This window comes from Daphnia magna, linkage group LG10 (assembly GCF_020631705.1).
Source record: "Daphnia magna isolate NIES linkage group LG10, ASM2063170v1.1, whole genome shotgun sequence".
Lineage (NCBI taxonomy): Eukaryota > Metazoa > Arthropoda > Branchiopoda > Diplostraca > Daphniidae > Daphnia > Daphnia magna.
The window spans coordinates 2172550-2198468 of record NC_059191.1 but is presented as its reverse complement, the minus strand read 5'-3'; the positions used below and the strand labels follow the sequence as shown (position 1 = coordinate 2198468).

The following is a 25919-nucleotide window of genomic DNA, read 5'->3' as shown; positions in this document are numbered from 1 at the left end:
AGAAACGATACGGTGTTCTCTTTACCTGCCTGGTTACTCGAGCGATTCACCTGGAGATGGCATACAGTCTCACAACGGACTCCTTTGTCGCCACTTTCCGTCGCTTCGCCAACCGTAGAGGGAGTCCTGCCATCTTCTACAGCGACCATGGCACTAACCTAGTGTCCGGGGAGAAAGAAATGAGAGAGGCCATCGAGAGATTCAACGTCCATGCAGAACAGAACTTCCAGCTAAAAGGAATTGAGTGGCACTTTTCTCCTCCGTCGGCCCCCCACTTTGGTGGAGCGTGGGAGCGTCTAGTAAAATCATGCAAAATAACGCTGAGGCACGTCCTACAGAACCAAGTGGCCTCCGACGAAATACTCTACACTGCCTTCACCGAGATAGAACTTCTACTTAACGGCCGGCCACTGACACATGGACCCGAACGATCCTTGCTCGCTGACGCCAAACCATTTCTTACTAGGCCGCCACTACCCGAATTTGCCAGTCGCAGTCATTAGCCCGACGGAACGTCTAAACAGCAAGAGCTGGAGGCGGGCACAGCAAATCGTCGAGCATTTCTGGGGACGTTGGCTCCGCGAATATCTGCCAACCCTGACTGAGAGGAAAATTGGACCGAACAGACGCGCGGACTCATGGTGGGAGATCTAGTGCTGGTAGCCGACAAGAAGAGCACACGGGGAACGTGGCCAGTAGGTCGGATAACCAAAGTAATGCCCGGCCAGGATGGAGTCGTCAGGACCGCCATAGTCCAAACGCAGTACGGAGAGTATGTCAGACCCGCCATTAAGCTTTTTGTTTTTCAGGTCATCTCAGACCCCAGACGTTTCCACTTAGTTGAACGGGGCCGGGATGTCACGACCGTTGCAAGTTGCTGAACCCTTTTATGATTTTTTTGGTTGCCAGGGCGACCAACCGACAGTAACGGTCTGCTACAAGAGAGCGTAAGGGGCGTACCTTTTTGTCTCCTTAGAATCGGTTTGCCCTTTTGGTTTTTTGGTGTGAAATACTACGACTTTTATGTTCCCATTTATCAGAAAAATACATCAATTGGTGAGAATTATAATTTTATTATTTTTCTTATTTATCCTGTGGGAAACAATCTCACAGGAAATGTTTTCAATTTATCGTGTAATTTTAAAATTATATTATCTTTATATATATTTTTAGATTTTTAGATTAAATATGGCAATCCATTTAACAACAAATTAATAAAATGAAGCAGATTCGATCGATTCAGATTCAAAAGATTCAGATTCGGAAGGTGATTAATTTTTGCGTTTTGCCTTAATTACCTTTGCTCAGTACTGCTTTTGCTGTCCTAATTGTTAATTATTCTTAATATGTATGAACCAAAGAACCAAGAACTGCCAATAACACAAACCAAATAATCAGGAAGTCATCTGATAAAGTAAACTAATGCGCCACTTTAAAATAAACAGTTTACTGCATTTTCTGCTTACGTTTACCTAATTTCAAAGTCATGTATCAACCCCAAACCATCTCGCTGTTTCAAATTATGCGCCTCGAATACAGCGTTACCAGTACGAAATAATGATTGAAAGCTCGTGAAATTCCGTTACACACCGACGTCTGATGCCCCCAAGGCCTCAGATTATGACGTCTGTGTCTGTCTGTTGGAAGTTAAATAAAGTTGATTTCCCTCTATTTTTTAATCTACAAATTAGATTTTCTAAACAACTTTGCAAAATTTACACTTGTATTAATTTTTAAGATGATCTGTTTATATTTAAGTCCCTAAATTTGACGTCTGTCATGCGGGAATGTTGATCAGCATGACAGTGGCTCACTTTTTAAAGATAATTCATATTTGCTAAACAAAGCTATTCACGCCGACTTCTGGAACGCGTCACGTTTGAACGCCCCAGCCGCCAGTCGACAGACGTAGCATTTCTTGCGTCTGACAACCCCCCTAACCCTATTTTACCCCTAAACCTTTTTCTAATCAAAAGGCATCTTTTGGTCGCTGAGCTCCCAGACTACAAGTTTCTTTAACGTATATCTCTAGTTCTCTACAAATCGGATTGTTTCTTATTACTGTGCGTTCTGAAGAACTTGTATTATACCCACGGTAAGTGTTTAAGTTATTGAACATTCTTAAAATACGTAATGGCATAAACTAACAACTTGGCATATCCTCTGATTCAGTGACAAGAATGTCGGCAAGACAGAACCTTGGACAAACAGTTAAAAATAAAGGAGTAAGAGGCCGTGTACGTCCCAGAAAATCCCAGCCTATTTTGGATAATCTGACTCAAGTACAAAAAGATCTTCTCAACGAAGAGAATCAGATGCTGCTCGAAGAGTCTTCTGGTCAGGCCTCACAAGCCAATGAGATTCATACTTAAGATGAGCCCCCGGATCAACTTCTCACTGCAGATGGTACAGAATGGCTGGTAGTGGATTCAGGAAATGAGGATGAAGAAATAATTCCATCAAGTCCGAAGGTTCCAGATCCACCACCCAACACGCAGCCAATTCCAGCTTTCAAGCAATATGCTTCTCTTCATTAAACGGAACAAGAACTTTATGTAGTTCATTTACTAGTTTGAATGGAAAAAATGTGGAGCAATAGAAATCAATACAGAAAAAAGTATTCTGTATTTGTATTTATTTTATTTGGTATTTGATGTTTTGGGAGAAAAAATGTATTTTGAAGGACGAGTATTTTAAAATACAGTATTTGTATTTTTAAAATACTCGTTTTTTTTCAAATACGATACACTGCATCAGAGATACAGGTAAGTTAGAATAAGTAAATATTTTTTTTATTTTCTTTTTTAATATTTGTTATGTTTTAATTCTGCTTTTTATTTTGAATGGATTTGAACGGTGCAAACCAATTTTTCTTCGGACGCGTGACGGCGGGAGACGGAGAAGCGTTAGTGTTTGTGAACGTGGAATTTATTGCTTCCCACGAGATGCACACGGATGGGAATTTTCCCGCAACACCAAGAGGATTCTACCAATTAGCTTCTTTACACGCTATATCGTACGGCACGGTAAGTTCTTGACATGTCTGTATTATATTACAAAGATGATACAGGGTTCACGAACAATTATTTTAAAAAAATTAGGCAATTGCAGTGGCATCTTTTCTGGTGACTAACAAGTCTCGCGCATTGTACGAATGCTGTCTTCGTCGGCTATTGGAGGTTTCTCAGCAGATTAAAGGAAGAGTTCCGGAACCCAGTCTTTTCGTCAGCGATTACGAGCTGTTGATTCTGCAATCTATGTCCACCGTATTTCCGACTGGAAGGGCGCGTGGTTGCTATTACCACTCTGGGATGGTTAGTCCTCTGATAAAACTTTATTCCAAATAACTACGGGTAATGATAATTTTTTTATATATTTTATTTCAAATCCAAATATAGGTACGCCTGCTACCTAGGATTAGGCCCAAGTAAACCACGACATCAAGCGACTGGTGAAAATGGCAATTTCAATTGCCTTTCTCTACCCCGATCGGGCTTGGAACGGCTTCGAGGTGGTAGCTCAAAATTTCCATCAATGTAACAGTTTCTGATTATTAATTTTTTTAAAAATAGGAACTGCTGAACTACGCCAACGAAATAAGTAACGCTGTTGACGCGGAAAGTAGGGTACGCGTCCATCAATTTGTAAATTATATTCGCTCTTTTTGGATAGACCGCATTGGACCACAGAGATTCTGCGTTTACATGGATAACAACAGAACAAACAACCAGATGGAAGCGAACCATCGCTCATTCAACAACCATGTAGGAAACCCACACCTCAACCCGTGGTACTTTTTGGTAAATTTAAAATTAATCTTTTCCGCACGTTGGAAAAAAATTAAATTACTTTCTTTTAGATCGACTTCAAGAGTTTGGGCAGGAAAAACTGAATACACATATTTAGCCTTTAGGGATGGCACTCCTGTTAGAGACAGAAGACGAAGAGAGTATGTAACAAGAGACAGGGAGATTAGGGCTCTGCAGGTCAACTTACAAAGTGATCGCATCAGCATCCGGGATAGCTGATGGCAGCAGCGTGCCACTTTGAGCCCGTCGAAGTGCAATTTGAAGAGCGCAACGCTGAAGAATTAAACCGCCTTTTACATGAAGTGCGTGCGGCATTCGAGGCTTTGCTGGATGTTCCACAGGCCGATCTTCATGTCCCGGACGTAGGCGTTCAAGCAGATCAAATTGTGGAAATTGAAGTCATCCTGGAAAATCGAGTAGAAATTGCTGCCGTAGAAGATCCCGTGGCCGGAGTTGTAAGGGGTCGTGGAAGAGGACGACCGCGTGAAAAAGGAAGAGCGGCGCTATCAGGCCATACTAAGACCAGCACCAAGGCAGGAAGGAAATGATTCAGCCGTTGTCGACCCTGAAGCTGACTACAGACGTGGAAGAGGGTAACCTCACAGACGTCCAGCTCGCGTACGTATGCGAGATCGAGCCACAGTTCTTAAAGAAGCCATGGATGCTAATCCTGCTGTTCCAATAAACGAGAGACGCGGGGCGGAAAGGGGGCGACGCAATGCACGTCGGGTTGCACCGGTGGATCCACAGTTGGAATTGGATGACTCTGCGAAATAAGTCGATATTAACGGGATAGAGAGATTTTTTGTGGCTCAAGAAGCAAATTTCTTTCGTCGAAGAACAAATTTCTTGGCAAGTCTCGAAGAACTTCGACGACTAAGGCCATTAGAGGATGCACGACAAGATCTCGACGAAGATTTGTCGGTAGCGGATGCCGTTCAACAATTTACAGAGGTAAACCATGACGGTAACTGCCCAGTGTGTTGGCTGCGTATACCAGACACAATCTTAAATCGTGGACACATTTTTTGTTTGCAATGCGTGCAAATTATTGAAGCATCGGGGGTTAGAACGTGTCCAGGTGCCGCACACGATTCCACAATCACAGGCATGTTCACCCAAATGATATTGATGCTGCCAATATTTTGCTGGGTTTCGCTAACCAATTGAATTAATTAACAAATGAAGCTTCAACAAAGAATAAAAAAAAATTTATACTGTTTATTAATGTAATTAAGAACATACAAATTCAGATCGTCAACTTTTACAATAACCTCTTTTACAATAACCTTTTTTTTAGATTTAGCTTCAACTCTTGGTATCGTTTACAGCTACCAGGAGTTGTCGTCATGTTTTGCCTGGCAGGGTTCAGGTCTCTGAACGATATGGAGTTGGCTAAAGCATAGGGCGAAGCAAAACGTTGCCATTATGTATAACCAATAATAATAATAATGAAATACACATATATATATATTGTTTTTTTTAGTATAAACATTTGTCTTCTAACATTCCCTATTATTATTAAATTCATTAACCAATATTATTAACGGGAATCTTAAAATAAAAATTTTCTTAATATTTGAAATGGGCGCGCTTACAAAATGGCCACCATTTGGGGGGGGGGGGTTCTTTACATAAGTTCAGGTTTAAAAACAGAAATATAAGAGTATTTGTTTGTACCACCGTGTTCCTGGTATAACGAGCAACACAAATATTACAATCATTAAGTATTTTGAGCACCAAACGATCGATGCTAAATTTCGTCATTGTGACTTTAACCCCTCCCCCAAAAAAAAACAAGATTCCTTCGGTAATGTCCTTTGGGCAATTTTTTTGAAAAAAATTGTCTATTTTTGATTGATTTCAAAAAGCAAATTTGTGTGTGAAGATGGTAAGTTCCGAGTCTGGTATTTTGTTAAATTTCAAAATTGTCCAGACACGGACAATCAATGGCTGCCAGCTTCCTATTGTAATTGCCATTCACTCGTGAGGCAATATTATAGGAAGAAAAAAGAGCGTGAATTAGGGTAAGTTATAATAGATAATTAATAATATTTAGATTTAAAAATTAATACTTATTTTTGTTTAAAGTAGAGCTAATGATAATGCTGTGGCCCCAACTTCGACTTCTGCCCCCTATCCTTCTTCACCCATTCCCAGTTCCCCTTCTCCGACTCCATCATCTCCTTCTCCAAAATTTTCTCCTCTTCCTCGTCCAGTTTCTTCCTCTCCTTCTTCTTTTTCTTCATCTTCTTTACCACCACTTATTTCTCCGTCCCCTACTTCTCCGTCCCCAACTTCTCCGTCTCCAGATTTTCCGTCCCCAACTACTCCGTCCCCAACTTCTCCGACCCCAGCTTTTCCGTCCCCAACTACTCCGTCCCAAGCTTTTTCGTCCCCAACTTCACCGTTCCCAACTTCACCAGCTCCAGGTCCAGCTCCAGGTCCAGCTCCATCTTCACCAGCTCTAGGTCCAGCTCCAGGTCCAGCTCCACCATCTGAAATTCCCAATCCAGAGGGAATACAAAAAAAAATTTAATCAAAAAAGAAAAGAGTTAGGCATGTCGACAAAGTTGCCAAACACAGGATTTGCCACAACGTAAGTTAAGGTTTTTTTTTTTATTTTTATTCTTAAAAAATTGATTTTTTTTTTGTGTTTACAGAGGAGCCATATGGCAAATGCTTGCCCTAATCCAAGATATCGGCCAGCAAAGATACAGAAAACAAATTAACTTTTTTTGTATTTTTTATCCTTTTTTTGGTGGTGAACCAGCACAATAATGGCTTTGAGGACATACCTGTTCAGATGACCACCATAATACATGTGGATATAGCATCAAAAATTAGGTATCTTATCGCCGCTGTGTAACTTTCTTCTCCATAGTCTCCGTTCTGGCAGCATGTTTACTACAGCAATATAAAAAAATATATAAAAATATACTGTTTAAAACATTTTGTTAAAGAAAAAGCTTACTGTTTAATGACTGTTATACAGCCTTCTGCACTGACTGCAATGCATTGACAGTTGTAAGGTTACGCAAACAAAAGCGAATTCACTGCCTAGGATTCGGCAACCAGCTGGGTAACAATTACGCAAATTAATTTTTTTAAACTGTAATAGAATCAAATGAAAAACCACTATACCACGTATCAAATTTTGACAGAAATTTTGTACAAAATTTGGGGACGATTGGTCATTCAGGGAAGAAACGTATATGGAAATACATAATGGACATTAAACCTTCTGAAATCTACTACTACTACCCTACCCCCTATACCCCATACCCTAAAATTGTTATAGTCCTTCGGTATATATACATATATACCCTCAGGGATAAACAAAACTTTCCAATTTATTTGTGGGCAAACTAAGAAACCAAAATAGAAAAAATTTACAGAAATGGATAGCCTTAAAAAGGGCTATCCCAAATTGTTAAATTTATAACGAAATTTCATAGCCGAAAAAATCCCAGAAACAAAATATTCTTTTTCGATTTTTCGATCTAGGTCTATATTGGACCTAACCGACAAAACAGAAAAAGAAAATGCTGTTTCGAACTTTGGGCAATATATATAAAGATAATATAACTTTAAAATTACACGATAAATTAAAAACATTAACAATTTTGCAAAAAAATCAACACGATTTCCAGAAGAAGCCCTTGGGATAATTAATAACACAATTCAAGCAATGAGAGTCGAAGGTCAACTTCAGTTGAACTTCCCGTACAGGGTTCAGCAACAACTCCAGTTGAGTTCGATAAAACACCGACGCCATTCGGTACCACTAGTACTCAAAATCCTGCTGCTGCCATTTCTACGGAGCAACCATTGACAGACATTTCGCTAAAAGCTCGAACTACTTCGAGTGAATCGCAGGTTTTTCCCTCTGGATCAGAGTTAGGCTCAACTTCAGGAGAAAATGCACACACTAAAGGACAAGCTTCTCCAAAACGTTTGCCGGCTGAATTAACAGCAAAGGCTGCTTCCAATCCTTCGCTGCTCCCTCTTGTAACTTCGAGTGAAGCGCAGGTTCTGATCACAGCGGTTATTTCAGCTGCTAATACTTCCATCGGAAACCCAGTGTTGCCATTTCGTGAAACCGGACAACCAGTTACCACAAATAAAGGTAAAACGAATGTGATTCCTATTCGTAGATCAAAGTAGACTTTGTTTTCTTATTTTTTGTTCTTGTGTTGATAAGCTTCGTACTTAACTGCAGGAAAGAAGGTGCGCCAGAAAGGAAAAAAACAGTCTCAAAATCATTTACCGGTTGAATTAACAACGATGACCGCTTCGAATCCTTCGTCGTTCCCTCCTGTAACTTTGAGTGAAACGCTAGTTCTTATCTCTTCTCCTAGTCCGCCGGTTTCAGTTGTCACTATTCGCAGTGAAATCCCTGAACTACCAACCCCTGAAACTGGACAATGGGGAACGGAAAATGGAGGTAAAGCAAGTTTAATTTAGTCTTTGTTTTTGTATTTTATAACCTTATTCTTGTATCATAATCTATGATCATTTTCAATGCAGTATTGGCGTCGTCGGATTCTGCATCCGCTTCAATTTTCAAACAACAAAAGCGGAAGAATGGTGTCGAAAGTGAAACAAGTACGAAAAAAAAACGCGCTGTTTCAAAAAATGTTGCCTCAACGAAACAGACACAGCGGAAGTCAACTTTTGAAATCACTTAGGGCCTATGCCATAACGTCATCTGCTACTGAGGCGGAACAATGATTCTTAATCTATATTTTTAATGATCGATGCTACTAAGTACCGCCCCATTCAGATTTCCTTGTCCGTGACATGGAACATATTGTTTTAGATAAGAAATGTTTTTAAACATACCAAAAAACCTAAAAACATAGCGAAAAACAAATACTAGGTGGCAAATGTAATCGCATAATATTTTTTAAATTAATTTATAACAACATTTTAGTGCTAAATTTAGAGTGTTTCACATAGTACACCCCGCTGTCCCATATAAACCCCAAATTTGTCCACGCCCACTTTTATTTCCGCAACTTTAAAAATCGGTAGCGGGTAAACTAACGACTCTAAAATAAAATAAAAAATACTGGAGAAAGAAAAAAGTGATACAAATACAATAAAACATTTATTTTACAAATCGGATGATTAGGAAAGGCCCTACACGAGAAAAACAAAAACCGGTCCAAATAACCCCACCCTCCCCTATTCATAACTGTTGATGAAAGTCTATTTGATCGTAGTTGCATATCTCATGGGAAGATAATTTACAATGCACAATTTCAACAACAATTGAGGATATGCGGCACTCAATGGTAAGCATTATTTTATTTTTTAAGGCAAAGGTGTTGCAGGAACATATCGCTGCACTTGTCTTCTGATCCATTACTCATTGTAAAATTTTTTATCCAGGGTCAAGTGGTTGACGACGTCTTAGTTGCAATGTTAGAAGATGCAGCACTTGGTCTTATGATAGAAGTTGTCATGCATGAAGAGCAGCTAGTCGAAAATGCTGCTATTAATTATTATCTTTTCACAACATTACTGAACCATAAATTATTGGATTTAGATATTTGGTCTACAGGAATCCTGCTATCCGCAATGTAAAAGAGGTCTATACATAGTGTGTTACTAAAGAAACAAGTTACTTGTCAAAAATGTTACTTATGAACATTTTTATACAATAAATAATTTTGTGTTACTAGTGGATATAATTATTTGTGGATAATTTTACTTTACAAAATATTTGTACAAAAATTAATTTATTTTGTGTTACTTGTAAAATGAATTACTAATGAAGCCTAGTTCCAATTGGAAATAGTTCTATTTGGTATATTTATTTGTGAAAATTGTTACTTATGAGAAAATAATAATTTTTGTTATTATGACATTAATTACTTATGGATATTTTTACTTGTAAAACTAATATATACGTTTACTTATAAATACATTTATTCGTGGCAATTTTTATTTCTGCCAAATTTTATTTCTGAAAATATTTACTTATGAACAAACAACCTTTTATTTTTACTTATTAACGATGTTACTAGTGGGAATACGTCACTCTGCAACGATCCCACCTTCAATACACCATGATATATCTGGTTGTGAAAAACCTATATTATAGTACTTCGTCTGCTTACACCCCAAAGTACACTCGTCTCCACAAATATGTGCCCCCCTTCGAATGGCGGAAAAATTTAGTATCGCTGCCAATGTATAGATGTTTTTCACTCCTTTATCGGGTGAGAAGGGTTGGGACCGAAGCGGCTGTTGCACTTTGGTACAACACCGCTAGGGGTGTCAACCCTGACGCACGGCAACGTCCTTGACGCGTCGTATGCCCAATCCCCAAGTCTGTTTGAATGGGACGATAGTTTGAAATTTTCAGTCATTTTTCCACAATTCTTCACAATATACACTCTTTACTCACAAAAAAACACGTTTTTAACTAATCAAGGCATGAGTCTCTTTCGAATTTCAAGGTAATTCAATTGAGCGCCACAGCCGCTTCGGTCCCAACCCTACTCACCCGATAAAGGAGTGAAAAACATCTATTGAGGAAGAAAGAGGAAAGTTTTCCCGCCATTCGGAGGGTGGCACATATTTATGGAGGCTTGTGTACCAACTTTCTAGTGCAACTTGGTGTCCGCGAGACCGTCACCGCTAAATCCCAGTGGGACTATCCCGGCTCTCTGATTGGCTCTCTCCCTATCCACACCCTTAAGCCCCTCCCCCCCTTCTGCTTGTGGTGTGTGAATTCTTCCGTTGGGCTGCCAGCCTGCCACCTTCATTTGTTGGTTTTTCTGTGTATGTTTATTATTTACGTTATTGTTTTTAATTTATTTATTATGCAAATACAATGTTTCTACCTTTATTAAATCTTATTTCATTTTATAGAACATGATAGAATTAAACATAGGTGTGTTTTCATTAGAATTAGTTAGAATTGTCGCCCATGGGCAATTGGGTTGGTGCGGGCCGGACGGTTCAACAACCCGATTACACTACATTGTCCCTGTTTTCCCCGTTTCATGCAATACATTTTATTTATCTTTTTAATATTTATCTTCACTTATCTGCCATTATCCAAGTAATGGATATATATTGATAAGATCTGTCAATAGAGCAAGAGCGTCCCCCCCTTGTTTTACGAACGCACCATATGGTTTTAAGATAGCTTTTGCGGCTAGAAGCCATGTTTGTATCGAGATACAAACATGGCCGCCAGCCGCAATTTCTCTCTTAAATTAGTAAGGTGCGTTCGTAAAACAGTAGGGGGTACGCGCTTACCTCTTGCTCTATTTCTGTAAAAATATTGCTTAAAAAGTACTAATTGGAGAAGCAAACCGATTCACCATTTTTCAGGTAGGTCAGTGCGGTTTAGCGGGTCTTAGGTAATCCCCTTCTCCCAGTAATACGGGAAATTTAAAAAAAATTGCGGGAAAACTATAAGACCAAAATAAATAAATTTCACGGAAATGGGCTCTTGATAAGGGCTATCCATATCTGTATAAATTATGAAAAAATATTCATACGCAAAAATGTTTCAAAAAGAATGATAATTGTTACTTACGTCTATTGGATCGAGTATATCGTTAGAGCGCAAAAACTACAAAAAACTTCTTGTCCAAAATTTTTTTGTTTATGAAAATCATCTTAATTTTTTTACAGAAATGGATAGCACTCATCAAGAGCTACCCATTTCTGTAAAAGTTATTAATTTTGGTCTTATAGTTTCTCCGCAAATTTTTTTTTTAATTTTACATATTATTTTGTGATGGGGATTACCGGATACCCGCTAAACCGCCCCGACCTACCTGAAAAAAGGCAAATCGGTTTAATCTTCCAATAGAGTTGGCTAACGTCCGAAGTTGCCAGTTCGATTAATTGTGAAAAAAAAATTGGACACAAACTAGTAACAGTTTTTGCATGGCGGCTTACGGAGTTTCGCCCGTTGTAGTTTTAGTTTTAATTATTTTCCATTGAAATTTTCATCCGTTCCATTAATAATTGGATTACGAAATTCCCTCGTTATCAGGTAATCTTCTAATTTTTATTTGACCTCGATATAGACTGTAGTTTATTTATTATTAATTTTTTTGTAGACGTGTTTACTTTCTGTAGCAGACAAAAACTGGCGGGCTCCCTTATCAGCCCACCAGTTTCCTCTACAACATCCATTTTTGTCTGCTACAGAAAGTAAACACGTCTACAAAAAAATTAATAATAAATAAAGTACAGTCTATATCGAGGTCAAATAAAAATTACAAGATTACCTGATAACGAAGGAATTTCGTGATCCAATTATGAATGGAAAGAAAGATAATTTCAATGGAAAAAATTAAAACTAAAACTACAACGGGCGAAACTCCGTAAGCCGCCATGCAAGAACTGTTACTAGTTCGTGTCCAATTTTTTTTCACAATTTCATCGAACTGGCAACTTCGGACGTTAGCCAACTCTATAAGTATTTTTTTTAAAGCAATATTGTTGCCGAAATGGACAGATTTTATAAAGATATACCCATTACTATAATTTTTATTTTTTATTTTTGGACTTATAGTTTTCCTGATCATCTCAAAATCGGGTTTTGGAACCGTTTTTCTCCGGCCCGCAACCGAACCCAAGTGCCCATGGGTGACAATTTCCACTAATTTAAGAAAACACACCGGTACTTAATTCAATCTATTATATAAAATGAAAAAAACAATTAATATAGGTAAAAACATTGTAATTGTAAAACTTAATAAAGAGCAAACAATAAATGTAAATAATAAAAATACACACAAAAAAACGAACAAATCAAAGCGGAAGCTCCACGGAAAACCACACTGTGTACACCTGGAAAACGTGGGAGCGGAAAGCAGAAAGATATGGAAGGGTGTAAGGGTGGAGAGAGCCAATCAGAGGGCCGGAGTAGTCCCACTGGGATGTAGGGCTTACGGTTTCGACCCTTCGAGACGGTCTCGTGGTTGTTCGTGTGGAACCGTGGACTGTTTGAAGTTTTGAGCTCTCTAAGTATTAATTCTTAAGATGTGGCAGCTATCGATCTAGCGTAAATATCGATTTAACTTCGAGGGTAGTTGAGTTTCGCGACATTTCAAGCAAAACAATTATGTATCTGGTTGCATGATTGTAATAAATGTGGAGCACTTGATTTCTGCTTTTAAATACCAATAGAAGTGGGGGGGGCGAGTGTTTTTCAGTAATTAGGGGTGTACTACCTGGGTTTCAGCTGCACAGCTAAAAAGTAATGCTGTAAAAAAGCTTCGTATCGTAACGAATCCTGCTGCTTAAACCGCAAAGAATTTGTTTATAGTCATGTATTGTTGGGGAAGTATGAAGCATGGCGAACTCGGGTTGGGGGGTTTGGAAGAAGAAATAATAACTCAACCAAGAATTTCACCTTTTGCTCTAGCTGATAAAATTGTTCAAGGTATATTACTATTATTTGTTGCTTCTTTAGCAAAAAAGTAGGTATCTTTTGCTACAAATTCCAGTTGGCTGTGGAGATAATCATACAGTCTTAGTTATGGAAGATGGCAAGCTTTATTCATTTGGGTCAAATGATTTTGGTCAGTTAGGCCACGGAAGGTCCAGAACACGAGCAGGTTCATGCTGATTTTAAATGGTAGAAAAAAATGTATCAATGAACCATTTTGTTATTTCAGAACTTGTGGATGGCCTAGAAGCTCATAACATCACCCAAGTTGCATGTGGAGCACAACATACACTTGCTCAAAATGAATGGGGCGAGATGTTTGCTTGGGGTTCCAATTCAAGTGGGCAGTTGGGGTTGAATGTTGAGGAATCCATAATGCCAACTCCTAAAATGGTAAAATCTTTGGCTACCAAACAAGTTGTTCAAATAGCTTGTGGACGTAGCCATTCAATGGCCTTGACAAATGGTAAGAGAAAGCAAATTGATCTTAAGCATTTTACAACTGTATTACATTTGATACTTAGTTACACCACAGATTTGTTTATGTAGTGGGTGAAATATACTGCTGGGGCTCCAACAGCCATGGGCAGCTAGGATTAGGATCTTCTGGAACACCAGAGTTGAAACCTTGTTTGGTTAAGTTTCTGCACGGAATCCCCATCAGTCATATAGCATGTGGCGCTGACTTCAGTTTTGCGGTATCTCCTTCTGGTAAATACTACGAGAATGCTTGTTAGGTCACTGTTTTCATCCATCAAAATTGACAATTGAATTTATTCAGGAGCTGTCTTTGGTTGGGGGAAGAATTCGTTTGGGCAATTGGGACTTGGTGATTCAGTCGATCGGCCTCAGCCGACCCAATTGAAGAGCTTGCGATTCCAACGGGTAACTTACATTAGATGTGGGATGGATCACACTGCCGCGCTAACCCGCGACGGAGGGGTATTCACTTTCGGAGCGGGGATGTATGGCCAATTGGGCCACTGCACGTCTGCCAATGAAATGTTGCCAAGAAAAGTGTTGGAATTAATGGGTACTACCGTTACTCAAATAGCTTGCGGAAGGTGGGCATGGCACGTTGTGCGTCAAATACGACCGATTTTTAAATCGTGTTTTTCATTCCTTAGATGTCATACTCTAGCGTTTGTCCCTTCAAAAGGGCGGATATATGCCTTTGGATTGTGTGGATCTGGCCAGTTGGGGACAAAATCAACCGCCAACGTAAATGCACCACAACTTGTACTCGGACAATGGGAAACTACTGTCAGCGTGGCTGGAGCGAACAATGCCGGAGCACTAGCTGATGAATCATCATCTGTAAATTCTGAAGGCAACCACCTGGTTGTACGGAATATTTTTTGTGGCGGAGATCAGAGTTTTGCTCTTGTTAGCCCCTATACGGTAAGATATGCCGTGCAGTGTTTTACTCAAAAACGTTTTACCTTGACGATTTGTATGGTTTAGGAAAACTTTGAATCAGCTGATTATCGGGAACATCCTGCTGCCATGCAAATTTTAAGTATTTTTCCAGAGGAAATAAAAAAAGTGCGAGCACTTCTTCCGGACGTTGCTGTCGACTTAGACCTTCTTAGGTACTAATTTAAGACTGATTGCTGCGTAGAGGTCCATTAAAAATGTTTCATTTTTCCGAGGCAGGTATGTGGAAACCGTCTTCTCACATCTTGCCTGTTATAATGCGTCATTTTTACGTGCCGATGGCTCGCATTATGGTTGCAGTTCAAAAAATCACGGTACCTTATCCACATGAAATTTAAAGCACATCCCCAAATATCATAGTTTATTATATTCTATTAGGATTGGATCTTCACTTGGCTGCGGAAACATTTGGACAGATTAGCCGAATTGAACATCCAACAATTTACGTTCTGGTAAATAAAAAAAAAAGTAGTTTCATTTTTGTAGAACACACCGATATAGCAAATTTGTTTTTCCGTGTATTTCAATAGCTACGACGATGTATCTGTAACGAACTGTTCCCGAGTCTTAATCAATCCATCCCAGATATAGAGATTCTACGTGTTTACCTCATTCTTCCGCTGTACCATGAGTTCCAGCAGCCTAAATATTTTGAGGAGCTACATTTTCCCTTTACGTCTGTTCTACTGAATTTAAAACATGATGCGGCAAAGGTTTATGGTAACGTGACATACTAGTGGTCTAGGCAGATGTTGCTGACATAAAATACGAGTGACATGTGATTGTAGATATGTGGTTGGCGTCGACAAACACCGACTACTTCACTCGGCTTATTAACATTTTCAAGCAAGTTGTCGTTCACATCGTAAACTTGCCATCCAGTTTTGATCCAACCGAGGTACGCACTTTTGAGTGCCATGAAGTTGTCAAGTTTTCACTGTCCATAAATCTTTTTTTCTTTTTCAGACGACAAGGCTGGGCATCAGACTCAAGACGTGCCTCGATATGTTGAAGAAATTAAATAACGTAAATCGTCAAGCAGTCGTGAAAAAAGTCGGGCATGAGCAGTTTTACATCCCGGAACTAACAGACAAAGTAGACGTGAAGCGAGATTACTTTAAATGGCTAGTTGACGCTGCTAACAAGGTAAGTGAAAAATCGAAACTGGAAATGCGAAGTGTTTTCGCCAATTAATTGTTTGGTTTTGTGTGTGTGTGTGTGTGTGTGTAGGAATTCCGGCTGTGCAACTACTCGTTTGTCTTCGATGCCAAAGCCAAAACTCTACTATTGGAAGCCGACCAGAACATACAAATGCACTCGGCAATGCAAGAAGCGGCTACGAGAGGTATTTTCTTTGGTTTTCCTGCGGTTCAACAGTATCTGATACTCGAAGTCCGGCGTGATAATTTGGTCAATGATACCATTAGTGAACTGTCAAAATGCGCTAGTGCAGACCTGAAGAAGCCGTTGAAGGTGAGCTTATCAATGTTTTCGAATCTGACAGACGTAGAGCTGACCGAATTGTTTTAATAGGTAAAGTTTCACGGCGAGGAAGCTGAAGATGCCGGTGGAGTACGGAAAGAATTTTTCATGTTGTTGTTGAAAGAGATACTCGATCCCAAATATGGTATGTTTACTCACTACCAAGAAAGCAGGGCAATATGGTTTCTCAGAGTTGTCCCTAGAAGAGCAGGGCATGTATTTTTTAATTGGTAAGTCCAGATATAGAAGTTTGTACTGAACAGCGCCTTCATTAGTGTTGCATTCCAGGGTTGCTGTGTGGTTTAGCCATCTACAATTTCACCATCATCAACTTACCCTTCCCCCTAGTCCTGTATAAGAAGTTGCTGGCCGAGCCTGTTCATTTAGACGACATAGATGGGTTGTGTCCAACATTAATGCGGTACTCAAAGACGCCCATTCTTTTTTTTTTACCGTGATGATACGTATTTTGCTGTTTGTTTTAGGAGTTTACATTCTTTGCTGGATTACGAGGGAGATGATATAGATGAAGTTTTTTGCCTTAGTTTTGTGATGTCACGAGAGGTTTTTGGTTCGGTCCAGACCGATGAATTAAAACCCGGTGGTGCCAACATTCCTGTGACGCAAAAAAACAAGTAAGCCAATCTTAGAATGAACGTTAGTCAATCGGGAATGGTAAAGAAGCAATCGCTAACCTTTCGATGGTTTCAGGCAGGAATATGTCGATTTGTACGTGGATTTCATCTTGAACAAATCAATTGCCAAGCATTTCGACGCCTTTAATCAGGGCTTTCATAAAGTCTGTGGTGGGAGAGTCCTTCGGTTGTTCCAGTCGCACGAGCTCATGGATTTAGTTGTCGGTTAGTTACAGGCGTTTTCGATCTCTACCGCAAATGTTGGTTTTACATTTTTTTTTTTCCTTCCTTTTTCTTAATAGGCAATGAAAATTACGATTGGTATGCGCTGCAAGAGAACGCCGAGTATAAAAACGGCTTCAGTTCCGACCACCCGACTATTCGTCTATTTTGGGAAGTCTTCCACGAGTTGTCTCTTGAACAGAAAAAAAATTTCCTCCTCTTTCTTACCGGTTCAGATCGTATACCCATCTTGGGGATGAAAGCTTTGAAAGTATGTAATTTAGCTATTCGTTTGTAGTGTTTTGTTTGAATGTTTATTTTCATTTTTTTTTTCGTTTTTGTAAGGTAATTATCCAAAGGACAGCGGGTGGCGATTCGTACTTGCCTGTCGCTCATACGTGTTTCAATCTATTGGATCTTCCGTTGTACAACACGAAGGAAAAGCTTCGCTACAAGTTGCTTCAAGCCATTCAACAGAATCAAGGTTTTGCCCTAGCCTAATTCACTTTATGTAACCTTTCCAGGAAACGCTAAATTTTTCGCCTGTTTTTAAAAAGATTCCCCTCTAAATTTATTTGTTTGTTGAAGCGTGATCACCCCTCCTTTTTTTTTTAAATGAACATGGAGAAAAATGAAATTCAGTTTTTGTCATCATGTATTAGATTTAGGTTAACAGATTCGACAATTTGGAAAAGAAAAAAATAATAATAATAATGCGGAGACACGATGGTCAAAGTGTAGAAAGAGCTGGTTGGAGAAGCCAGATGACGGAAGGAGTAGGCAAGGCGGTTTGGTACGCAGTTTTCGTCTATTGGTTATCAATTTTTTGATTGTTGACTCCCTTGAATTTTGCTTATTAAGCCGAAAAGCAGTAGTAGTTTCAGTGCTGGAATTGCACTGCTTGACGTGCAAAATCAAAGCAAAAGAAAAAGACAAGGCCCAAAAGTCGAGAAGTTTGTAGCAGAAAATCCAATGGGTCATTCTTACAAAGAAGATAGCTGACGATAGGCGGAAATTCTGCAACCGAAAAAGTTATTTCAAGAAAGAAAAAAAAAATTGGATGTTCACTCAAGTTACTGTGCAGAACGGCGCCAGACGAATCAAACCCTTCTGGCTGTATAATATATATCACAAAGCGAAAGGGATACAAAAAAAAAATAATAATAATAATGAAAAATAAAATTCGTTTAGAAAAAAACGCATAGCATGATTTTCCAAGTGGTAACAAATTTGACGAGGGTGAAAAATAGGGGGAGGGGGAGAGGGCTGCGTTTGTTTTTAATGGAACTGTTTTCCGTCTTTCGTAAGCAGCTAATCAAATAAGAAAAGAGATGGCTGTGTGTTTGGCCAGAAATTGTGAGCCATCGTCCCATATCGCAATGATTTTCGGACTTCACATGGGCGTGGTGTTTTCACCTTCTTCAAGCCCGAAATGTTGGGTACCGGGTGGAGCGCGATACGTTGGGAAGTTTGCGGGTAATTGATTGGAGCTGAAAAATTCTTGGTAATTCTTGGGTTGACGACGGACAACGCCGGGTGACTGCGTGGAATTGTCCGATGAGCCGCCCGCCCCTTTTGGAGGCCACACCTACGGGAATATGGGATGAAAAAAAACAAATTTCCAGTTTTAGCCATTTCAATCCGTTCAAATCCGATTCATAACGTTTACAAAGAAAGAGAATAACAGTAAAATAATTGAACGCACTCACCATATCTCCAAGCATTCGGACTGGAGTGGCTCGTTTGAAAACAGGCTGTGAGTTGAATACAGCTTGAGGTTCTTGCGAAATCGGTGCGTGTTTCTTGAGGAGGATTAAGCCGGGCGGTGGGGCTGGCTTGGCGATCAACAATCTCTCTCCTACCAACTCGTTTGAAGCAAAAGCCTCTGGCATTCCATTTGCTGCCATTGTATTGTCGCTGTCGTATTCGGCTGATTGCTGCCGAAGATATAGAAAACAGAGAAATGAAATTAAGCAATCTGGCTCTCTTTCAATGGAAAATAAAAGGGCTGCTTATCACACAAGAACTTATTTTGTTGTTTTTATCACGAGACGTGACTGGGTTGACAACAGGAGCACCTAAGATGGTGATCGTAATCTCAGTTTTTGGATGCATTCAGTCGGATTGGAAATTCAGAAACGCCGTAAACGGAATAGACAAATAATATATGAAAAACAAGAGTTTAGTGCTATGCTGAATTGACGTTGGGCGGAGGATCTCATGTCTGGCAAACATCCACTCGGCTTGGAGCTCTTTTTTTTCTTTTTTTTTTTTCTTGGAACACACACGCACACAATGTGAGTTGCGTCATAAATTTAAAACAACAATAACCATCAAACGAATATTCCTCAACTACTAAAAGAATCTATTTCAGAAGGGGCTTGAGTACGTAGTCAACAAGTATAATGATTTACAACAAAGCCCTCTGCATTCAAAGTGCTCATTTCTGATTGATGCAATCGATTGCAATCAGTTGAAATGAACGAGTTCACTGTGTGGCCAAAGCTATTCAAAGACTCACTTCAAGTTCGACAGAATTTAGTTGTGCGAATCCTTCTGCCCTTTCGATTGAAAAAAAAAGCCGATCACACAGGCTGTTTATTAAAAAGGAAGGTGAAGTCGGAGAGCTGTGCGCGCGTGCCGCCTCGTAACTAAAGACTGACGCCCTGCGAACGGATTTGGCGTCGCGTTGAGGGTCATTATTGCCGCTGCAGCGAGTCTTCTCTGCGTGAGTCTAGCCGTCCAAACGATGAGACATCGAATCTACTTTTGGATTTGGGCCATTTTCCTAGTTTCGTATAGCGAGTGTTTAGTGTTGATGCTTTTCGATGACTGTTACCTTTAGCGTTTCACACTTAAACTCTTCGCTCTGCGTGGATGTTCTGCAATTCTTTTCAGCGTTTGAATCGTCGTGGAAAAATCGTTGCTGTTCTCTTGGTTAACGAGGTTGAGTTTTCTGCGAGGATATCTTGTCGATCCAGCAGCATGAAAACTCAACTGAGTATAAATCCTTCTGTGTTCCAGGAAGGAATTAAAGTTGGACCAGTCGGGATAATTCCGTTGTCTAAACACAGTCCGGTGGCAATAGTTTATTTCCACCGTAACGCTGTTTGTCTGATAGCCCCGGCTGCTGGTTCTTTTAACCGTTCGCTCCGCGTCTAGCTCCGTTAATCGTGGCGTTTCCGTCCGACAGATAAACCCAACTCATTTAAACAGGTCTGACTTTCACGAACGGAATGAAAACCTTGAACATCTCGTTTTGCACACGGATACAACGCAAACTATTTATACAAGAACGAAAGATAAACAAGTTTGCTGTTGGGCGCTATACCGCAGAGCTCCCCCCCTTCTTTTTTCTGCTTCACTTCTTTCAACGCTAACGCGGTCAAATAAAAAAAAAAAATCGGAAGCAAAAACAAACATTTTGGGCGCCACTTAAAGTTGGAAAACTAGGCCGATTTTTTTTAGTTTTGTTTTGTTCTCTTGCTTAAGGTTAGCAGGGAGATGTGGTGCGTGTGGCTGGCACACGTCTCTCCTGCTACTAATGATACCGCACTTCTTTGAAACGGTTTCACCCAGATCTGTCGCTCTCAATTTTCTCGGCGTTCCTTGGCCGGCGGTTTTGGTGAACGACGACAAGATGACGCATCTTCGCATTGTCTGTGTTGTTGTTCGCCTCACGCCGTGTAATAGTTAGCTCTATTCCTTAAGTGGTTAGTCTATCCCAGTTTCGGCAGCTGCGCGTTTTTTTTTTTTCGCCAACATATTTGCGCAACCGCTGACGGCCACCCCAAAAATAGAATCGTGACACGCCGGTCAATGTTTACTCTGTTGTGGCAAAGGAGAATACGATAGAAAATACTATACGCCTAATCCATCTACCGTTCGGATGGCGGATTGCAGCATTGGAAGGGGGGGGGGGGGTTGAAAGCCAACATTTTTAGCCGTTTACCGTCACACCACGCCCAATCGTAAACTATTGCGATAAAAATTCCAAAGAAAACGGTCGATCGCGCCCTCGTTTTATGCTGAGAATAAAAAGAACCCTGATGGCTGTTGCGTATGGAAATGAAAACAGTAATTAATGGTTGCGACGAATCCGTCACCCAGTAAGGAATCATTTTTAAGATTGTAATAATAAAACATAATTATTATTAAAAGGAAAAAAAAAAAAACCCGTTGGTTGCTTTACCTGAGCATTGGCAATTTCACGGGCGCCCGGTTTGGGCGGGACTGGTGGGGCAACTTTTGAGCCGGGCGAGACTTGATGTTGGTTCGAGAACCTGTTCGTATCGTTTTGATAATATTGCGTTATCTCTTCGGCGCCGTTCTGCTGCAGCACACTAGCGGTCCCGTTGTCGTGTTCGTTTGCGCTGGGAACTTCGGGGGCCATATGAGGACCGACTGGCGGCCAGGCTACGCGTTTCATGTCTATATTGCATAAAATTCAAGAGGTTTATGATTTATTCATCTTTTTTTTCGTTTTTCATTGATCTAAAGTCATAATCATTTCTATGCAATTAGGGACGGCTCTGAATTATGCGTCAGACATAGTAGATGACTATCGGATAGCTTATTATTGTCTTGACTTATTTGGTATTGATCGATAGAAAGAAAAAAAAAACCAGAAATTCACGCAGCAAATGACGTAATCTAACAGCGGGGAAAAGGCTAGATGTCAAAATAGTTTTGTCTAAAACAATGCGAGCAATTTTCATGGGTGATGATTCTTTTTCTGGGAAAAGAAGAATCAAGACAGCTGGATCATGAGCATAATAGCCGGTGGGAGGATGCATACCGAGTGATTCAATTCAAAAGAAACGCACAAACGATCCGTCTTAAAGGACCTTGAAGAAACGGTAGGTTGGTGGTTATATCATTTTTTGTATAAACGTACATTAAAAAAAAGAGATGAAATCAAAGAACGACTAACGACATTCAAAAAGCTTATGGCTTTATTATACACCAATCTTTAAACGACGTGATTACGTAGTTTACTATTAATTCCGGGATGCTTTCAAACGACCAAATAAAGAACGTGCCTCTATGACATTTTTTTACCACAGTATTTTACAGTATATGGTAAGATGGGAAAGAGATATAATTTCAGATCCTTACCTGACGATGTAGACGTCTTTTTATTGCGCAGTTGCCAAGGCCGACGTTCCTGCTGCTCTTGCTGCTCTTCGGTCAACATTTTGTAGACTTCTGATCGTTTTAAAACTGACGGCGACAGCGAGCAAAAGTCGATCCTAAAATAAGATTCCAACACATGTTAAGAATCATTTATTTTGATGATATAAACAAAATGCGTATCGAAGGCGTTTTTCTATTTTACTTCCCGTACCAAAAAAAAACAAAACAGGAAGGGGAAAGACACTGTCGCCTCCCAGTATCTGACACTCAACAGGTAAACGATGAGCTCTTCTTCAGTAAACAGCTTTAAGCCGTGTTTACTGAATTCTCTCTAAATGGATGGCTGTATAAACAGAAAGACTTTCTATTTCCTTCTCCAGCACCTTTGTGTGGATTTTTTCTTATTTCTTTCTCATCCGTTTCTTAGAAAAGGAAAAAAAGGCTTTTCAGTTTATTTCGGTAGTGTATCAGTTGCCTCCCAAAATGATCAAACACGTTAAATCAAAGGGTGGAATGAACGGAATGAAGATATAAGAAATCTAGCTGGCGATTAACTGTTGACAAATTGGCATTCGGCGACGAAGGGACAGACTATCTTTTATCTCTCCGGGTCATGTTTTGAAGTCAAAGTTTGGCCAGCACACATCGACTACTAGTTTTTATAAATAGAAAAGAAAAAAAAAGAAGGGTGGGCTGTGGTAGCTGCTTCTTTGGACACCCGCCCTGTGTGCTAATGCCGTCATCGCTGCTTTGAATTTTCTCGACCTGTGGAATGGTGTTCATCTCCATTTTGACTTACCCAAATTATTCAGTCGAGATAACCCCACAAAATTCGGCCTCTCTGATGCTGACTCACACTCTATAATCGACTTCGACATCATTAAGATCAGTCGTTTGGAAGATCAAATGCGGAAATAAAAAATAAACCTGCTATTGCGGGAGCGCATGCCAACATGATTTTTTTTTCTTTTCAGTCGAAATTATTCATCTAGGAAGCGCACCGCAACAGCCAACTGATGGTGTAACAAACAAAAGAAACAGGGAAAGAATCACACAGTATTGGCCTTGGAATGACTCTTCACCTTAAACACACACAAAAAAAGGACGAAAACACACGCGAGCTCGTGTATCTCGAGATGACTCAACATGTATATAACTTGTGCCTTTTTAGGGCTCCCAACAATTTGTTATTGTACAAGTCTCAGGTTGAGCATTCGATTGTTTCAAGTGGGCCCCATCGTCCACATTCGCGTAGTCTTGTCCAGTCTGATAATAAAGGCGCATCGGCTAAACTTTCACTCCTCATACGACTCTTTGCCGAATCGGACGAGCCGTGAATGTTAGGGAAATTCACGTTAGAAAACAACTACATGGTGCTGTATGACGTCATTTTTGATTTTTTTTTTTACCTTTTCTGTTTTCTCGAAGGATGAAGCGAGAAAAGCAAATTGCTATAGCGCAGAAGTTGAGCTTGAAATGTTTCGTCCTTGCCAACAGAACAGCCTTCAAGACGTTGACAGCCGGTAATTTGCTGAAGAATTTCTGGTTCACGTACAAGTTATTAACAACAAACCTGATGCTGGCCTTCACTTGAGTTCACTTGGGCGGCTACCAAAACGTGACTAGGTGCTTTAAGACGTGGGCTGTTTTATCGATGGAGATTTTCAAACACTATAGAGCAGTATAAGAAACGTTGCGAGAACAGGACGAGCGACTGTAGTGAGTCAAATGCAAGCTGAGAAGCAACTGCTGCACCACGGAGGAGGTACGCCTGGATTTCGGCAACGAGAAGGAGGGACCAAAAGAACGACGAAGGTATCTCATTATGCAAGATCCGCGCAAATGCAGCAGCAGCCTGCACTAGACACCACAATGAGCCACGTGCATCAAACCAGGGGAATAAAAGAGAACGCGTTAGAGTTGGCTTCTCCGAAGAGCAGAACGTTATCACAGCGGGATAACAGAGAATGAATAATTAAAAGAATCGTATCCTTTCTCTCTCCTTTTCTGTTCTACGGGCATTTTTTTTTTAAGGTCGTTTTTCATCGGCTCTAGGTGATTCCTCCCGGGGCATACTGTCGACCCAAATGGAACAATTTTGTTTTGTTTTTGCAATTCAATAAGGAAAATAACGTTTCTTTAATCAGCATTTGGATTAATACTGTCTAAAATAATCCGTACATGGAAACATTTGTCCTCTAAACCGAACAAAGAAAGGCAAACGTCACGTATGTGAAGATTTGTAGCTTAATTATAGCTCTTGCGTCAGAACGCCTTGTCAAACAGGAATCGAAAACAAGCTTAACCGTTATTGCTCTACAGATTATTGTTGTAATTTATATTTAACATTAATGCAGTAAAAAAAAAAATGTCGTGATGAGTCACTCACCCAACTGCTCCATTAGACAATAACGAAGCATGGCGACGAAGAGTTTGGGCTATTTCATCGGCTGAGTAAAGTTCCAACGGTGAATTGTATTGATTATGGACGAAGGTTACCCTTTTCTTGGCTACCGCAAACGGTGGTTTTGTTGTCGTCTTGGTCGTCATTTTCTACCGTACAGCGTCAAAAAGAATTATTCAAACTGAATCCAACACGTTTGCATGTAGTTCTTGAAACAAATGAACCTCGCACTCTGTATACTGTAACTATAGATTTGATTTTTCTCGACCTGTAACCGAGAGCTGTTTAACTTTGTGTCCGTTGTTTGGGCGTAAACCTTACGGAAAGATGTACTACGTTGTGTGTCACCCCGTGAAAACTACTAAAGTGTTAACGATGCGGCAGCTAGCGCAAGTCTGAAATGTCTGGAAGGTTCCATCAATTTTAGTGCACAGACATTCGATTGCTTTGAAGGAGTCAAACAGTCAAAGCATTTTAACGTGTAGCCGACTGCAGTGCATTCCTTCATTCTTGTTGAGGCTAGGGCACGCCAAACAGCAGTAGCAATGCTTTCAAAAGAGAGAGCGATAGAAAAAAGGGAGATTTTTCTCAAAGCCACAAAGATGCAATTCGGATCTTCCAGCAGGGATCGCTTAAAATAGCTTTCGAGGCGTGGCTGCTGGCTTGCCGTGTTTTATTGCGTGGGTGTTGAACATTCATCAGTTAGACCATGGTAGATTATCTCTCTCGAAAGATGAAGGGGAAAACAAAAATCTTTGGTTTAAAAGCCATATGCGAAGCCACCCTTTAGCTTATGGTAATATCTGAAACAGGTGCTTATAGTTGTTTTGTACACACAATTGAGCCTCGGTTTTATATTTGACTGGGATTCACCTATGACTGATGTGCATCATTAACTATTGATAATGCACACATTCCCGAAAAAGAATTTTGCATAGAACGACATGAAGAAGGCGAGAAGAAAAATTGACGCTATTCATCAATCTCACAATCTTTTGTTGGGCTGGCCTATCGCTTTGACGTGACAAATGCGAATCCGCTATGCCGGAGATGCCTCATCTGAAGAAAAAAGACGAGAATTTTAAAGAAAATTATTGGATAATGACTCACCGTCAGTGAACGATTTGTTGATTTCACAGTTATGTTCGCCGCCTTGTAGACTCGACAACTCTGATCAGGAAGCCGTGATCGAGTGGGCCCTTTCTTCCCTTGTCCGTTCATCAAAATGATCTGCACCGATATCAGTGCTGGCCCACTCTTTGTTTGAGGAAGTTGAGCTTACATTTTCCGATAAACTGTAAACAGTCACGAGTTGTAGCTCTGCAATTCACGTTAGCTGCTGGCGACTTGATCTTGTCCGCAGA

General features: G+C 40.1%; 3 protein-coding genes across 3 annotated transcripts; 2 read left to right on the top strand and 1 right to left on the bottom strand.

Annotated features, from left to right (window-relative positions):
• Positions 1-7209: 7209 nt before the first annotated feature.
• LOC123476921 lies at positions 7210-8500 on the top strand. Its single transcript, XM_045179928.1, has 4 exons — positions 7210-7241; positions 7499-7938; positions 8032-8256; positions 8340-8500. The coding sequence occupies exons 1-4, from the start codon at positions 7210-7212 to the stop codon at positions 8498-8500; spliced, it is 858 nt and encodes a 285-aa protein (XP_045035863.1).
• A 4283-nt stretch (positions 8501-12783) lies between these two features.
• Positions 12784-17625, top strand: LOC116932353 (probable E3 ubiquitin-protein ligase HERC4). Its single transcript, XM_032940139.2, is given in 20 exon segments — positions 12784-13233; positions 13298-13408; positions 13469-13705; positions 13789-13950; positions 14021-14303; positions 14367-14640; positions 14704-14831; positions 14896-14990; positions 15055-15128; positions 15207-15396; positions 15465-15574; positions 15643-15822; positions 15907-16149; positions 16210-16341; positions 16343-16388; positions 16447-16579; positions 16644-16793; positions 16870-17018; positions 17096-17286; positions 17361-17625. Coding segments are annotated over 20 exon segments (3159 nt in total). The 5' UTR covers positions 12784-13118; the 3' UTR covers positions 17517-17625.
• Positions 17626-17652: 27 nt separating this feature from the next.
• Positions 17653-25791, bottom strand: LOC116932355. Its single transcript, XM_032940142.2, has 6 exons — positions 25666-25791; positions 24541-24704; positions 22134-22267; positions 21208-21446; positions 18725-18952; positions 17653-18603 (listed from the first exon to the last, which is right to left on the bottom strand). The coding sequence occupies exons 1-6, from the start codon at positions 25774-25776 to the stop codon at positions 18409-18411; spliced, it is 1071 nt and encodes a 356-aa protein (XP_032796033.2). The 5' UTR covers positions 25777-25791; the 3' UTR covers positions 17653-18408.
• Between the last annotated feature and the right edge of the window lie 128 nt (positions 25792-25919).